Raw genomic sequence first — 17,752 nt, 5'->3', positions numbered from 1 at the left:
GCTTGGCACACCACGCCGCCTCAGCATTGTTTGTCTTCTGTTTGCTATCTTCCCAAGCTGCTTGTGAGTTTCTTGAAAGCTCAAACTCTGGAAACCAAATCCCTGGCTTTGGCAACATGTTTGCTGTCTGTGTGTGAGAAGCATGGCACTGGAAAGTGACTCCCTCAGTCTGCAGTCATGCTTGAATGTCCTGGTTAAGGAGAGAAACGACACATCGTTAACCAAAGGCCGTCTCTAATAAGAAAGCTGTGGCCTTCCAGTGACTGCACCTTCAGTGACTATGTACATAGAGCAAAACGGCGGAAAAGGACACCCATTCAGTGAGCTAGACCATCCGGAATAAACAGTGGCAGTGGAAAGATGTCATAGGCTGGCTATTAGCACAGACTGGGAGTTGTTCATGTTAACAGACATCCCTGATAGGAAGAAGTCCTTTAACTCGATGCCACCACAGTAGTGAAATCAGTCCCACTATGTGAGTCAAGTGGGTACCCAATTTAGTGAGATCAGTCCTACTATGTGAGTCAAGTGGGTACCCACTATAGTGAGATCAGTCCCACTCTGTGAGTCAAGTGGGTACCCAATGTAGTGAGATCAGTCCTACTGTGTGAGTCAAATGGGTATCCACTGTAGTGAGATTAGTCCCACTGTGTGCATCAGGCAAGCAGCCAGAAGTGCCAGAATCTCATTCAAGGTTTGTCATTTTGGTCTTAGATCGTCTTTACCCATGTAGCCAGAATGTGCTATCTAAAAATAAACAGGTGTCCAATCACACCACAGGCTTAATGTGGGGTTGCTGTCACTCTCCTTTAATCCTTGGGTTTGTAATACATGTATATTCTTAGTGATCCTCACCTTTTGATATGTCTCATTTTAAGCTACATGAAATGATAGTATATTTCTCTCTAATCCCTTATTCTCAGATGTATCCAGGCTCTACATGTCTCGCTTTTTGTAGTACTTTTAGCTTTGAGGGAGTATTTTACAGCAGTGGGTGAAACAAGATCTTGAGGCTCGATCTTGGTTGCCTGCCAGCTTTTCACCAAAATCCTTGATTCTTCCTTACAACGGCATAGCAGCTAAAACTTGAATTTCAGTACAAACTTTTGAGCCACGTGCACTCTTCTAGACTGACTCCTGCATTGTCTGAGAGTCACCTTTGCTCTTGATGCTTCGGGGCCTTACATTGAGGCAACATGAGAGATGTTCTAATGTATGTGTCTGTGTCTCTTGTCATTGAGGTCATTGTCATGAGAAACCCCTGGACAACAGCCATGACAAACAGAAATACTTTGCCAAGCCACAGTCATTGGATGCTGCTGCAGAAGAGCCCTCTGGGCACGGAGCAGACGAGGACCCTGTGCTGTCTGTTGAGAACGCAGGGAGGGACTCAGATGCCCTTAGACTTGAAAGTAAGTTGATTTGACCCAAACTGTGCTTCTGTGGGAAAATCAACTCCTGAACACTAGGCTTCCACTTTTCTCTCCTCTCAAGAGTTTGTTTCCTCCTTGCAACATCCACTCAACATAGGGTGAACATCAGATCAGATCAGGAGGGTGAGCATTAAACTGAGGCAGAAGACACTGCAGTGAGGGAGTGCTCTTCACACTTTTCTCCGCTCCAGTCGTCAGTCTGTGGAGTGAGAGACTATTGAAAGGAGATTCCCTGTGGCTTCTGGATTACGTTGCCCTGACCCCCGGCCTGTCCTCAGATGCTCTTTTGCTTTCTCCTTTGCTGTGTCGGGAGGATGCCTGTATCCTGACCTTGCTCTTCTCTCCTTCCCTTATTCTTTGCTATCTTGCCCTGGGTGTTAGTCTTGTGAATAAAGCAGTGACTCCCAGGCTGTTCTTGAGCTCAGGCATCTGCACAGCTCCAGCCTCAGGCTCATTATCTTGATGTATAGGTGCTTTAAGTCTAACAAGCTTGTTGTCGAGCTTGCGTTTACTTTTGCTCTGTTTTCTGAAGTGTGTAATTCCCGTAGCTGTGACTGCAGCTCAGCTCACCCAAGGCCCAGTTTATTTCCCCAGTCTCAGACCTGTTGCTGCTCTCATTTCTGCATCTGCTCTCTCTGCTGGTAACTGTCTCAGGCTGTCTTCACTTCTGTCTCTTAATCTGTTTTCCAATAACTGTAGCCTTTTACTTTGTATATACAACTATCTCTGTGTGTCATACATACAAGCATATTTAGAATCATAATTATATAGGGGTGTGTATGTGCACACACATTTCCATATAGAGGGAACAGACAGAAAGAGTGCAAGATAATGCACATAATTGGTACAGAATTTTCAAAGCAGAAGCAGCCATTTTTATGGATTTCTGGCATGTCCAAAGCGTCGTTTCTGAACTGCAGTTTTGATCAGGTAAGTTTCCAAAGCTTAAATTTTTCAGTAGTTCTATTCTGTATCAGGAGAATCTAAATTAATATGGGTTGTGAGGCAGTTTTGCCCTGTTCTGTTTGTAGCTGTTTCATTTGTCAGGAAGTACTTTTGAGCCTCCATATCTTTTACACAGACTGATAATGACCTCTGCAAATGCTTTGCTTTAAATGGACAGGGCCTGGGCTGGGGCATGTAGCTCAGTGGGCAGTGCTTGCCTAACAAGCACAGTGTTGGGTGTGTTCCCCAGCACTGCATAAACGGGGCTGGAAGCTTCACGTACCAGCTACATAGGGAGTTCAAGGCCAGCCTGCTTTATATGGCACTGTCTAGAAGAGGGAGAGAGGGACATCCTATACATTTCCAATGCCACCTTCTCTGTGAAGCATTCACAGAGGTTCTCAAACATGTAAGGAGCTCCATCTGCTATCTTGTTCCTATGTTTTACAAAACATATTTCATATATTGTGATTTGTTTGTGTGCTTTGGCTCACATCAGATTGTGAGCTTTTACCAAGATTTTGTTTACTAAAAGGATTTATCTTAGAGAGAGAGAGAGAGAGAGAGAGAGAGAGAGAGAGAATGTAGGTGTGTGTAGGTGTTTTGCCTGCATGTATGGTTGTAAGCACTATATGCATGCAGTGCCAGTAAAAGCCAGAACAGGGCATCAGAGCCCCTGGGACTGGAGTTACAGAGGCTTGTTAGCTGCCACGTGAGTGCTGGGCAGCAAGCCCAGATCCTCTAGAGGAGCAGCCAGTGTTCTTACCTGCTGAGCCATCTCCCCAGCTGCTAAGACTTAATTTTACTTACTGTTTCATGTATGTAAGTGTTTGCACATGATAATCATGTATGGATGAATATCATGTGCATGCCATGGTGCCCCTGGAGACCAGAAGAGGACTTTGGATCCCCTGAAACTAGACTTTCAGATGATTGTAGGGTACTTGGTTGCTGAGAACTGAACCTAGGTTCTCTGCAAAAGCATCGAGTGCTCTTAACATCTGATCTAACGGTTCAGCCTCACAATTTTTAGTTTGTTTTTCCTGAGATAAACTCTTAGAGAGTCCCTGTCAGGAACTCTCTATGTAGATCAGGCTGGACTTGAACTCATAGAGATTCACCTAGCCACTTCCTAAGTACTGGGATTAAAGGTCTGCCCCGCAATACCAGGCATATAGTTTAGTTTTATTGTTTGTGTTAGGGTATGTACACATAAATGCAGATGCCCACAGAAGGCAGAGGAGGACAGCAGAGCCTCTGAACTTGGGGAAACCCACCTGACATGGTGCAGGGAACGGAACTGAGACCCTGGATGGGCACGCCTAACCACCTGCCGTCTCTTCAACTCCCAGATTATGAACTTTTTATATACCATGTCCCATGACATCTTATATTTATTAATTCAATATGGTATTTGCCTTATGTGGATTGAATTAAAATATTTGCCAAGTAGGGTCAGTAGTATGGCTGCTGCCAACGCTGATGGTCTAAGTTTGATCCCCAATCTACATGGTGCAAGGAGAGCACTGACTCCAAGTTACCCTTTCACATCCAAACACATGCCCATACGTGTACACATGTATGTACACAAAATACATAAAGAAAATGTTTAGAATAAATACTAATACAAAATCTTTTCTCCTGCTATTAACTGTTTAAAGCTCTTGTGTAGGAGAAGCAAAGCAGTCCTCAGGGAGAGCCCCACTCTTCCCTGAATGTGTGAATGACTGTGTCTTTGCTGCCCACGGTGACCTTCACCCTTAGAAATTTTAAAAAATGCTCAGCTCTATTAGAAAGCATTAGACTTTAAGGAAACTAAATCTCACGTTACCAACTCAAAAAATGTATCCTTAAGCAGGACAGTCAGTTTGCTCACTTCCAGTGAGGATGAGTCTCTCCCGATGCCTGGCAATCTCGTGTCTTCTTTGGCACCAATACACCCACACAGTTCCGTGAGCATCCTGAGGTTGCTTGCACTGAGAGTCATCAGAAATTACACTGAGTCATGTGGAGGGCTATTTTACCCATTTATAGACGTGGTCCATATTCCAGTTACAACTCTGTAGTAGCTGGCTGTTTGTGACTACCACATTAGTCATTATTTTTTCCTAGGACAATTCAGAATAAAATACAACCACAGTTTTGCCCTGACTCCCTTTTGTGTAACACATCACTACCTGAGACAGTAGTCACCTAATATTTCTGTATCTTCGATTCCATGTCCCATGTGGTTCTCTTCAGCCCCCATACTTAGGATGAGCCGTGGTTACGCTGACTGGGACAGATCATTTCTCGAAGGCCCCTCAGCATCCTGCAGACTTATCTAGGCAGATCCGCTTTCCTCTGCTGATTCTGCTCACACTGTGAAAAGAGTGAACACTCTTAGGCACCCACTTAGATGACACCTTGTGTAAGGAATCTGGAGTTCTTTTTCTTATCATCTAGGGACCAATAATATGTCCACAGGAGGACAGATTTGGTTCCCATGTTTGTAGCAGTAGGCTTCCCCTGCATGATTATCAGTGTGACAAGTCCTGCTTTTTACCATAAAGAGTGTGCTTTCATAGACAGCCAAGTATAGAGAGTAAAGACATTTGAAAAGTCTAGTTTAGGGGAAAAAAAGTAAAGAAACACGAATAGTTAAGTCCTCTCCAGTGACCATTAACTATGATGGTAATTCCTACCATTTGATGGCATTTTATACTTTACATGGTATTGTGCATTGTGTCCTAATTTGTGAAATAGGTACTATTAAGCTCACCTTATAGATGAAGATCCAATTAAGGCTCAGGGAAAAGTTTGATAGGTCCCTCAGGTTGTCAGTAGGTGGCATATCTAAAATTCATGGTCGGCCTCCTGGTGCTTAGGGTCTCATTAGTAGTGAGTGTGCTTCAGAAAAAAGGTTTGATGAGTGAGAACATTATTTTTAGTTGATAAAATAATTTTAATGAGTAGACTGTTTTCCTACGAGAAGTACAAAGATGATCTCAGACTAAAGGCCAGTCTTGGTCAGAGCATGCACATCCGGCCACCCTGCAGAGCAACACGTTTCCCTGTAGATGAAGGAAAGAGCTCCACTCATGCATCCTCCTCTAACGTTTCATTTTGATAAGAGAGTAAAATGATGCTGTAGATTGACGTTTTCAGATCAGTGCTTGGTGCTTGTTTCCCTGGTCCAGGGTTCATTGCTGGCAGCCATCCTTGGAGAAGGGACACTTAGCAGTTGTAGTCATAGACCCTGGTACCATGGCCCAGTGCCACCACCCAGTGCTGGTGTTAAAGCTTGACAGTTCACCTCCCTGAGCCAAAGGCCTTAACACTCGGAAGCGCTTGTAGTTGAAGGAGCCCTGATATTGGTAGCAGAGTCTCCCCTGGAGACTCCCACTGGCTTTTCTGGGCTGTCCTCTGAGCTGTGTTCCTGTTGGACTGACTCACAAGGAAGGGCGCTCCACTGGACTCCTGCTGCTTTCCTCCTGCTGAGCTTACTGCACTCACACTGAAGTGGGGAGGGCGGGTACTGTGTACTCTAACTACCGTCCTGAGAGTTTACACCAGTGCTTATGTAGTAAGTCCTCTGTAGATCACAGCTTTGCAACCTGACATTATGATCAGACCACTGACATGCAAGGAGGACATTAGGGCACCAAACAGAGTTGCTCAGGGCTCTACACTGGTTGCATCCTAATTTGGAACAAAGTTTGTCTTTGTCCAGTATATCATAATTAAAATTAAATATACGGGGCTAGAGAGATGGCTCAGCAGTTAAGAGTACTGGCTGCTCTTCCAGAAGACCCAGGCCCACTTCCCAGAACCCACACACAGCAGATCGCAACTGTCTAACTCCAGTTCCAGGGGCTCTGACACCCTCACACCAATACATATAAAATAAAAAATTAAGTAAAATTATTTTTTAAAAAGTTAGTATAGTCTGATGGCCTTCATGGTGCCCACCTGCAATCCCAGTACTTGAAAAACAAGGGCAGAAAGGATTATGAGCTTGAGGTCAGTTTAGGTTGTATAGCAAGCTCAAGGGCAGCCTGGACTAAGTAAGAAGATCCTGGCTTCAGACAGACCAATTCAGTTTGGGTGTTCCATTGGCTAGTTCTGTCTGACCAAACCATCCAGGAGCTGTTGTAAGTCAGGCTTAAGTGAGTAAGGACTTTGACTTACACCCTGCCTGTAGGCTCTTTACTCTCCATGGTTTTTGTGAATCTAGTGCACATTTTTCTGTCTTTTGCTCCTGAAAATTCTCTTGAAACCTGTTTCGAACCTGTAAATGGTGTTTCTTACCAAATACAATGCCGTGTCTTTATTTCCATTCTGATGTTCCATTCCCTCTCAGTAGTGTCCCTGGCACGTCACCCACCAGCCTCTGTGGCTGCCTTGGGTCCATCTCTCCCTGGCTGATCCATTTCATCTCCCATTGGCTCAGCTCTTTCTAACGCTGAACTAGAATACAAGCTTCCCCTCATGAGGCTACTAATCCTATTTCCTGTTACTGCCCTGCTGCCCTGGCTTGGCGGTGGTTATTCCTGCCCACTCCACTCTTCCAGGTCAACTCAGTATACTCAATTCCTTCAAAATGCTGTGGCTTCTAGTCTCATTGCCACCCTTTGAGTAGTCCCACTGAGATGTTTTAGTCTTCCTAGCAAAGTATTTGTTCACCTGATTGTTTCTGAGCAGTATGACCGCAGCCACTCTTACCATGTGTCACCCCCTCAGTTCCATAGTCCCTCATTTAATGTGCATTGGGGACTTTCACTAGGTCTCTGGCTACTAGCATAATCAGCTTAGAATTCCTTAAACTAAGGTCCCCAGAATTAAACTCGAAAGTCTATGTGTTTTTGAAACATTGAGAAATTGTGCTGAGCTGCCTCCATTGAAATTTGGGCCACATAGTCTATAGTCTCTACTCTCTGTCATTCCTGTCAGAATATCTAACATGGCAGATACTCTGTGAACCCATGTGACCCTCACTGTGGATACTTACATTCTCTTCAGAGTCACAATATTTATCCTCCATTTCCCAAGTGAAAACGGTGCCTGGTAAAGAAGATGAAGGAAACGTGGAGGCGTGCGTGCATGTCAGTCTCTGTTTCAGTTTATATCACACCATCTGCCCCATGGGCTACAAGCCTAGAGTCTACTCCTACTGCTTGCTTCCAGCGCTATTCAAAATCGGAGATTCCTCCACAATCCAGACATGTCAGCATACGGAAGACTGTATTTCCAATAGAGGACGTATGTACAGGACGCTGCTCTGCATGGAGCAATGTCAGCAGATCAGTTCTTCCTTCCATTCTACTCTAGTCTTTAAGCCCCCTGGGTTATGACAGTCCAGCCCTCAGCACACTACTAAGTGCCAGCAACTCATGTTAGTGAGTTATCTGACAAATGCATTAAGTCCCCACTCTGTCGTGCCACCGTCTCCTCACTGCACGTTCTGGGAACAGCGTTCTGTTCTTATACTCAGGCTGAGAACTGACTGCCACCTCATAGAGAGCCTGACTATTCCATACAAGGCTTTAAAATCCTGAAGTCATATTTAAACCTGCTCAATTATTTCCTCCAAAGATCTCTTTGCATTCCCAAAGTCGGCTTCCTTTGTTCCCTGAAATGCCTTTCTACTCCCAAGTTCTGTCCTTTCTTCTCCCTCTCCACCCGTGCCGTCACCAGCTGACTGACTCCTAGGCCTGGGCTATCCTCATCCTCTTGGCTTTCCCACACTTCATTGTTATTCTGCAAGAGATCCCTTTTGTAGGAACCCCACCAGAGAGCCTTAATGTCACCTCTGAATTATACCTGCTGATTGCCTAGCCACATGCTTTGTTCTAAGTAAGTTGCAATTAGTCACACCTTAGCACATGCCTTCCATGTTCCCGCATACATATCTACTTTGGTCCATAAGTACCTGAGCTAATGCACGTGTGCTTTTAGAAAGTTTTCCCCAGGCTGCTTCTGTCTAAATCCTACTGCAATACTCTATCTTTCTCTGGGAAGCATTGTGTGATTGCATTCAGATCATCTTTATTATAAAATTTTTTAATTGTCCCAAATGTATGTAGCTTTGTGGTTTCGAGTTCACTGTTGGTTGGTTACATTTAATTTGCCAGGGTCAGAAGCATTCATGTGCTTTTTGCTCCCATCAAAATAGTTATGGCACAAATGACATAGGAAAAGCTAAATAAGCAAACCCCAGCTTCCCTCGGTCACAACACAGCCCGTGTGTGAACCACCATCTAAGGAGTAGATATGAAGTGTGTGTGTTTAGTGTTGTTCCCTAAGAATGCCTGTCACCATGGCTCAAACACCCTATAGAATAGTTCACTGGAAGCTAGCAGCAGCAGAAGCCTGAAACAGTTCCATGCCTCCCTCTCCCTCTCCCTCTACCTGTCCCTCCCTCCCTCCCTCTCTGATAAGTTTAAGTTATGCACTTGTATAATACTAAGTGTGTCCATATACACGTGACGGGAGTAGTACTAAGCAATAACCTTGAAAACTGTTTTCTTGGACATTTTGCAGGTCGACAGTGTGGATGCTTTCACATAATAGCCAGTGCTGAAAGAAAGAAACTAAGAGTTCTAGACACAGCCTGTGTTCAGGTTAAGGTTCTCGTTGCTGTCATTAACTCATGACCAAAAGCAACCGAGGGAGAGAGGGCTTTTGTCACATAGCAGCTCAGAGTCTGTCCTGCAGGGAAGACAAGGAAGAAACTGGGAAGCAGGAACTGAAGCAGAGGCCATGGAGAAGCTCTGCTTACTGGCTTGCTCTCCATGGCTTGCTCAGGCTGCCTTCTCAGGGAGGCACTGTCCACACTGAGCTAGCAGGAGCCTCCCACAATTGTTAATCAAGACAATAGCTCTACACGCTGGCCTACAGGCTAATCTGATAGAGGCATTTTCTTAATCCAGGGTTCCTCTTCCCAGATAACCCTAGCTTGTGTCAAGTTTACAGAAAACCAGCTCTGCCTCCCATGTGCAATCTGGAGAGACTGAAATATCTTGAGAAAGTACTCTGCGGTCTCCCTTTGGCCAAAAGCCACATTCTGTAAGCCCTGTGTTTTGCTGAATGAAACTTATCAAAGACTCTTTCCTGTCTCAGACTGGGTGGGGAAATCCTTTGTGAGCCATAGGAAGAAAAAGAAAAAGAACCCAAAAATCAGATGAGGAGCAGTGAGAGCCAACTCTGACAGCTCAGTCAGATGCCAGGCAGCTCTTGCGTTTATGCTGCTCTGGGAGTTCCCAGTGCCAACTCTCTAGCTGTTTTCCTGGCTGGTGTGGCACCTAATTTTATGTCGTTTGCCATTCAGCTGGGTGAGCTCTGGACTTTGGTTATGTGCCCAACTGGCAAGGTAAACGACAGAGTTAAGTCCTCAGTTGCCTGCAGGACAGGCTAAGCCAGGCCCAGCAGATTCTTGAGAGCCTTGACTGCTCTGCGCCACAGCTACTGGGGTCTGCCGTACGCTTGGCCCCGTACCGGACGTTAGGAACAGCATAGCAAGACAGAGACTTGAAATTAGATCTTTGTCAGCCTACGTGTGTCACTGGCCACGTGAGATCCTGACACTGGCCTTATTAACATGTTTCTAAATCTCTGACCACCCTGGAGTTGCCACCTGAAGGAATAATGACGTGCCATAGGCACCAAGCCAGTGCTCCCGGGCTTACCAGTGGGTGTGTGGATAAAAGGAAGCAGTTTGCTCTTAGTTTTTGTGCCCTACTCATTTCTTTTTTTCTTTTCCTTTTCCTTTCTTTTCTTTCTTTTTTTTCTTTTTTTCTTTTTTTTTTCCCTACTCATCTCTAAAAGGAATAAGATGTGGCATTTATGAAGCAAATGACATAAAGCACAGCAATTAATTCAAAGTAAATAGCAAAGATTAAGTAGCAAACAATTTAGAAAACGGAAAGAATTATGTTAAGAAACCTAAAATAATCGTTTCTGAGTCTCTTCATGGTCTAAGCATGGGGTGGAACTTGAAGGTTATAAACTTCATGGGAAAATGTGAGAGGAAAATTTTCCTAGCACATCCCACTAAGATCCACAATAGGAGATCGTAATACTTAAACAACATAAGTAATACCTTCATATCCATTTTTAAGGAATTAAACTAGCATATAGCTATTTTTATACTATCACTGAAAATGGAAGCTTCCATTAGAGTAGTTTTCAACTAACCTTTGTTCAGTTCATACAGCTAAGCAGCCATGTGTGCTGGACACACAACTGTTTGATGGTAGCTGAATAAAGTAAAAGACCTACACATGCAATAAATCGCATAATGCCATCACCCTTGCCATCTATGGTTTGTATGTTGAGCAGGTGATCTTTCAAATAATGTGCCACAGCTGCCCCCTCACTCATGACACCATCCATGGCTGCCTGCCTTCTGGCTCCTGCCATTACTATTTGACAGGCTTTTGGCAAAGGCTAAATGGCAGAGATAGTGTTCTGTTTTGAGGTTTAAAGATGCCAAATGGTATTTTATGAAGGGGGCTCTATAGTCATGCCTCTAAGCAGATCCAAAATATCCCTAAAAACAAGGTTTGAATCATTCTGTACTTGAGTAAACGCCATGAAACTGTTGACCACACAACCCCTTGAATTGCAGGCACAGTGGTTGAAGAGAGCAATGGTTCTGACGAGGTGGAGAAGTCAGATGAAACAAAGATGTCCGAAGAGATACTGGCTTTGGTGGATGAGTTTCAGCAGGCCTGGCCTCTGGAAGGCTTTGGGGGAACATTAGAAATGAAGGGGCGACGTCTGGACCTACAGGGAATACGTGTACTGAAGAAAGGACCCCAGGATGGAGTAGCCAAGAGCTCTTGCTATGGAGACTGCAGAAGTGAAGATGATGAAGCAACAGAGTGGGTAAGAATTTGCCAGCTCAGTGCTGAGGAGAAGGCCCAGTCAGGCAAACCCCAAAGCCTACATTGTAAAACCAGCATAGTGACATGTGCTTATAATACAGCACTGGGACAAGGACAGAAATCCCTGTGGCTTGCTGGCCAGCCAGCCCAGCCTTGTCAGGAACTCCCACCCAACGGGGGAAAAAAAACAGATGACAGCTCCTAAAGACGCTACTGGAAGTTGTTCTCTGACCTCTGCACCCAAGCATACCAGTATGTACATAAACAGACTTGAATACAACACATACACACACATGCATCCACGTATACACAAACACACAAACACATACTCAAAGAGTTCACCAGCTTAATCCTCATGAAATTGTAGCCAGGTTTTGTACACTCGTACTGTACAAGTATGGTTCACACTGTAATTTTCTAGGAAACGTCGTGTTATAAACATTACTGACTCTTCTGGGAGGTGAGAGTAAGTGGGATGGTGTAAATCACCCTCAAAGCCACAGACTAGTGATGGATGACGTACGTTTCCTTTTGGTGTCTTCTGTGTACTCATCAAGACTAGTCACCTTGTTCATTTCAATACCAACTTTTCATTTAGATTTTTAAAAAATTAAACTTAGCCAGATGCAGTATACACCTGTAGTCTCAGCACTCAGGAAGCTGAAGAAGGAGGATGACATGAGCCCGAGAATTCAGAAGTAGCCTGGGCAACATAGCAAGGCTGTTCAATAATAATAATGATAATAATTATTATTATCATTGTTATTATTATTATTTTAAGGGGAAACCTTGGTTGGGTTTTGGAAGATATTTTTCCTTTTCAAACTATACTTTTAAATTGGAGACTAAGATTCAGTGTAAAAAGCACTCACCATTCTAGTGCACTCATGAGCCCTTGCCCTTACCCTCATCTCATGTGCTAGCCAGCCACAGTAACACAAATGTCCAGTCCCAGCCTTCCCACAGGTAGACAGAGGCAGAGACAGGAGCATCTCCAGAAGCTCTCGGGCCACCTAGCAGTGAAGACATCCTGTCTCAAACAAGGTGGCAAAGCCAGTACCAGAGCTGGAAGGTCATGTCCTGCATGAGCTACACTGCCTATATACACACACACGTGCACACACACAGTATACTCATATCTCTCACACACAGAGATTTTTAATGGATATATAATAACTCCCCCCCAATCCTGTGTGGTTGCACGGAGAGTAGTGAGTATAGGACCATCCCCTGAAGCATGGTCAACCCATCTGGTGCCGAACCCATGACAGAACCTGACTCTTCCTCCCCCCAGAGGTCATCCCTGGTGAGACCTCATGAGCCCTTCCTGCATGAGGGTAGCATAGCTGCTCTGGGTTTATGAGCACAGTAGGCCTGTCATGCCCAGAAGGCAGTGTTACTCCAGCCCGCCCTGCCTCTGGCTCTTCCAGGCCTTCTGCTCTCTTTCTCAGTTGTCCCTGAGCCTTCCAAGAAGAGGATATGATACAGATGTCCCATTTGTGGGTGAACACTCTGTATTTGGGCAAGTTCTGAGTTTCTGAGTTATCCACCATTCACTATACAAAGAAACTTCTCTGCTGGAGTCTGAGAGCTGCAGTAACCAGTGGGTACAGAGATAGAGATTTCAAAGGCATTTTGATACAAGTATCCATTTAGCAGACTAATAGTAATAGGTCCACTCCATCCAGCACCCAGGAACCATAGATTCTTGGCCAGATTCCCAGTCCCAGGCAGCCCTTCCCTCCAGTGGAGCAGGCCCTAAATCCAATTAGATGACAAATGCTAGTCTCGGGACCGTACCAATACTGCACCCATGAGCGTACATTGCCATACAGGCTGATCTTATTCACAGCTAGATAAAACTGTCAATGACTTTTTTCCTTTAAGAACCTACATAACGCCTTCTTGTGCTATTAAAGATAAAAGTGGAAAAGAGCTTCCTGGTCAGCAGCAACTTGATTTTTCCATGTCCTCTGACCAAAGCCTGTGTTGTCTCCAGAAACAGACTCTTGTCATCAAGGTCTGATGGGCTAGGCTGTCCTTACAGCCCCTGAAATCTGTAGCGAGGGACAGATTAAGATTCATTGGTCTCATTTGTCTCTAACATGTTTTGGATTCCCAGATCACATTCCAGGTCAAACGTGTAAAGAAACCCAAAGGGGATCATAAAAAACCTCCTGGGAAAAAAGTAGAGGCAAGTCAGGCAGAGAATGGACAACGTTACCAAGCAAACCTGGAGATCACTGGCCCAAAGGTGGCATCCCCTGGGCCCCAAGGTAAGTGAGGCTGTCTCCCATCTCATTCCTAACTCCAGGTCACTGCCTCGTTTCTCACAGGAGGTGTGTTTTATGACTTAGAGCAGTTCCAATGAGAGGTTAGAGGACATTATCAGTCACTAGTATAAGAAAATTTCCATTAACTCTTTAGGTTGAAGACCACTGCCTTGCACCCAGTTGAGTTTTTCCCCCAGCAGTTAAAAAGTAGCAATAGAATTTCTTTTTTAAAAATATTATATCCCTTTTTAAAGTAATATTTTTACTATCTTAGACTAATAATTCAATTCATTAAAATCTGTCTTATCTAACTAAGTTAGATAAATAAAATATTGAGTAGGGTCAGCTTATCCTAACTCGGGTGCACCTCCATCAGTCCTGCATGTCCAAGGATGGTCTCCTGCTGTGACAGGAGGAAACTTGGATTGGTTGTGCTGCAAAGACTTGTGTTGAGTTACAGAAGGCAAACACCTCTTCCTGCTGAGTCCATCTGTAGTAGTAGAAAAGACAGCCAGGTGTAAAGCACGGAAGTGACCCTTCCGAGCGGTTAGATGTCACTGTAAGGAGTCGTCACACAACATAGCCGACACGGCAGTGTTTATAGCATTTCACGCTAAGGACGCTCCAAGGTAGAGAAATATAAAAGATAATTCTGACACAAGGGAGGCAAAACTAAAGTCTGAGCACTGATTTTGCAGGATATTTTTATATATTTGTATCATATATTTTCCACGGGGGCGGGGGTAATATCAATGTCATTTAAAGACCATAAACAATGCGGCAGTAAGAGAAAATATGTGTAGCTACTTTTATCAGACGAACACGCAGCACTCCCACTGTAACAGAGCGTCCAGTCAGTAGCAGCCAGAAAGCGCGGACATAAACAGCTAAGGGTTTGCTTACCAGACTGTCTAAATGTGTAGGCCACAGTGAAAATCAGCAGAGCCGGCCTGAGGTTAGTGTGACAGATGGGTCAGCGGGATTTAGGCCATAGTGATAATTCTTCTACTAATGCTCTTGAGGAAAGCTGTCTCATATATACCAAACATATATGCACAGAGTTCCTTATCCCCGTAACAACTGATGCAGCCTGCATGCGGCACTTTCCTCATTAACTGTATACAGTACGTGTGTGGCACGTGCAGCGCAGCAGAGAAGCACAGCACATCAGTGTAAGGACGTCCCATCCTGACAGACGGTGGACACACCGTGTCTTAGCAACTGTCGTTTTCTCACATTTCAGTATCTCTCATACATGAGATACATGTCACAGATGATGTTGGTACCAGTTGGCAGGTTTTTTTCTGTCATACATTGTCTGAAGTTGTCTATCCTGTGGAGTTGATGGTCTCTTGGGTCAGCTGCCCTTGGCCTAGCAAGCAAGCACATGAAACAGTAGAAGCAGGTCAGCGCAGCAGTACCCATGCTCTATGGCGCTAAGAGAACTGTCAGTCATCTGTGGTTTCTTTGTGGCCCTTCCATTTTACAGATATTTTCTAATGGTCCTATAGTACTTTAAAGAAACGAAAAGCTTCTCACAAAGGGGTAACTAAAGCCTACCTGGCTGAGATTATCTGAGAACATCTGGGCAGATGTGTGTTTGCTTGCACTGGTGGGAGGAAGGTTGAAATGAAAGCCTTCCTCTCACTAGGCAAGCCATCTTCTGAACTACACCATGGCCCCCTTTAAGCAGTTCCACGTGGCCTTAGCTTAGCAGACCCCAGCTGGGCACTAAAGACACTTGCAAATGAGGTCATGGAGCTGCTTACTGTCCTTGAAGGAGAGTGTTCTCAGCGTGGAGAAAGTGCAAAAATACTACAATATTTTAAATAAGTTTAAATAAGTATCAATTCTGACCATCACCAGCTAATAAACTCCCGGTGAATCATGTCCAAGTTTTAAAGCAAATTATTGAGCAGATGTTTGTCAACCTATGGGGAGAAATGAGGCCTTTGAGAGCCATAATAGACATACTAAGTACTAATAATAACATCATAATAACAAATGAACTAATTTCCTTTCCTTTTTTGGCTAGGGCTTCTAGACTGGAAGACCAGGGAAGTGCCATAGACATAATATAACTGGACCTCAGCAAGGCATTTAACATCCTCTTATGATATCCTTGTGACCAAGATGGAGAGATGTGGGCTCGAAGTTTCCCACTGCCTACAGGAAAAAGTGCAGACTTCCTAGTGTGCCATTCAAGACCCTTTATAAAGCAGCCTCTCTCCACTCTCCACCACCACCCAGGAAGCAGCCATGCTCTGATTTTACCCATGCCTTGGCATATGCTGTTCCCTCTGCCTGGAATGCCCTTAGACCACCTCTGCGGTGCTAATATCACTCACCCTTAAACTTGAAACTCAAGTGCCATTTCTCCTTTGCTGCCTTCAGACAGAAGTAGTTGTTCCTTCCTTTGTACAACTCTTGGGTTCCTCCTTGAACACTCTGCTGTGACAGTGTACCAGTTTCCTTATGTTTGCCTTCCTCACTAGCCTGTGAGCTGCAGAGCAGGCTGCCTCTTCATGTGTGTACACAGTTCCCAGACCCTTATAATAGGTGCTCAATAAATATTTCTCAAGTGAATTTTTTAAATATAAAAAGAAAGTGATCTTTATTGTTTAATGTTTGCGTTATTCAACGTTATTTTGAAATTCTTCCAAGCTGATCTTTTTTTCTTTATTAAAATATGAATCTAAATCCCTGCCTGTACCTCAAATGCTTTTCTATTACTGGTAAATTCCTACAACGTAAAAAGTGCCGCTCAGAATTAAGGTTCTCCTCCTGCTCATCCCCATCAGAAACCCATCAGATAAGACGTTTATTTTGCTCTTTCCTGGGGACCTGACCTGAAGTAAGGGCTGAGACTGGGCAGGAGGTGCCTTGGCTAGCACAGGAGTTGGAAACATGTGTTAGAGTCACATAACCGATGTCTCAGTTCTGCCTCTGCCGCACCTCTAGCCAGAGAACTTTGGGTGAGCCGCTCCTAACCTGCCTCCTCTTCTGAGCTTGGGAATTATGAGCAGTGAAGCACAGCTTCTGAACACACAGGAAATGCTCTTGCAAGAAATGGTGACCTTACAGTGTCACAGATCGTATCCTGACACTTGTTTCTTCGTAGCAGTGATTGTGAGGGGCGATTTTGCACCCATGGAATATTCGGCAGTGTGTGGTGACATTTCTTGGGGAGGCTGTGCTACTGAAATCTAATGGGTTGACGCCCACGTGCTACTAAAACTGTCCTTCAGTGCACTACAGTGTCCCTACAACAAAGCATTATCCACCCCAAAATGTCACAGTGCCAGGGCTGGATGCCTGCTTTAGAGATATGTGTTCCCATTAAGTCAGACGTATCCTCATAAAATCAAAACCAGAAGGGTAAAAATGAAACGTGGTAGGAATGTTAGCATCCGAGAGTCTCTGAATCCTTATTTCACATTGGCCAACCTCAAATGCAACAAAGGATGATTTTGATTTCATCTTTGAGAATAAGGCCTTATTTCAGAGAGGACTTTTGTTCCCACTGCCACGAGTGATAAGATTGGAATTAGATCTGTTATTCTGTGGTGCACACATTCTAAAGACAAGAAGAAAAATGGGCACCACCAACCACACCAGTTTGGGTGATGTCATTGAGGGGAAACAACTGCTTAGCTCCCATTCCTTTGTACTGTATCCATTCATGACCTACTTTCCTTCCAGAAAAGAAACGTGACTACCAGAGTCTGGGGTGGCCCAGTCCTGATGAGTGCCTCAAACTCCGCTGGGTAGAGCTAACTGCCATTGTGAGCACCTGGCTAGCAGTTTCTTCAAAAAACATCGAGTAAGTATCTTTGACATAACCGTCCTCGTGGAATTTCCTTACCAGCGAGCCACAGTGGCCTCGGCTGACCCCAGCAACATCTTCTGTGCCATCGGTGATCGGAAGAGTTGTCGTTCTGGCACTGTGAGCAGCTGAGCTTGGCTAGCTGGGCTCAGTCCGTACAAAAAGTGATAAATGACCCCGTTCTAGGTGCCTTTGCCCATTGCAAGCTGTCAGTCAGATGTAGCATATAGTTCATGTTGAAGACCAGATCCTTGTCTTTAGAAATACAGAGGCCATTGCAGAGACACGTTTAGGAGAGGTAGGGCAAATCTAGACTTTGTGACACCTGTGAAGAAAGCAAGCGAAGGGGCTTTTGCTGACCTTCTCTTCTGGAACTGTTGCTGTCCCCCAGATCTGCCCCATTTAGGT

General features: G+C 44.6%; 1 protein-coding gene across 5 annotated transcripts in view; it reads left to right on the top strand.

Moving 5' to 3' along the window:
- Positions 1-17,752, top strand: part of Ttc17 (tetratricopeptide repeat domain 17) — a 105,945-nt gene that overhangs the window by 62,672 nt on the left and 25,521 nt on the right. For 2 of the 5 annotated variants that reach the window (NM_183106.2, XM_006500310.4), the window contains exons 17-20: positions 1,242-1,412; positions 10,987-11,246; positions 13,368-13,521; positions 17,221-17,341. In NM_183106.2, coding sequence (NP_898929.2) covers positions 1,242-1,412; positions 10,987-11,246; positions 13,368-13,521; positions 17,221-17,341 — 706 coding nt within the window. Of the gene's footprint in view, positions 1-1,241; positions 1,413-10,986; positions 11,247-13,367; positions 13,522-15,553; positions 16,219-17,220; positions 17,342-17,752 lie in introns of those variants that run through there. The other 3 variants (XM_006500312.4, NM_001355690.1, NM_001355691.1) reach the window with 3 other exon arrangements.

This window comes from Mus musculus, chromosome 2, assembly GCF_000001635.26.
Source record: "Mus musculus strain C57BL/6J chromosome 2, GRCm38.p6 C57BL/6J".
Lineage (NCBI taxonomy): Eukaryota > Metazoa > Chordata > Mammalia > Rodentia > Muridae > Mus > Mus musculus.
This window is presented reverse-complemented; position numbering and strand designations above follow the sequence as displayed.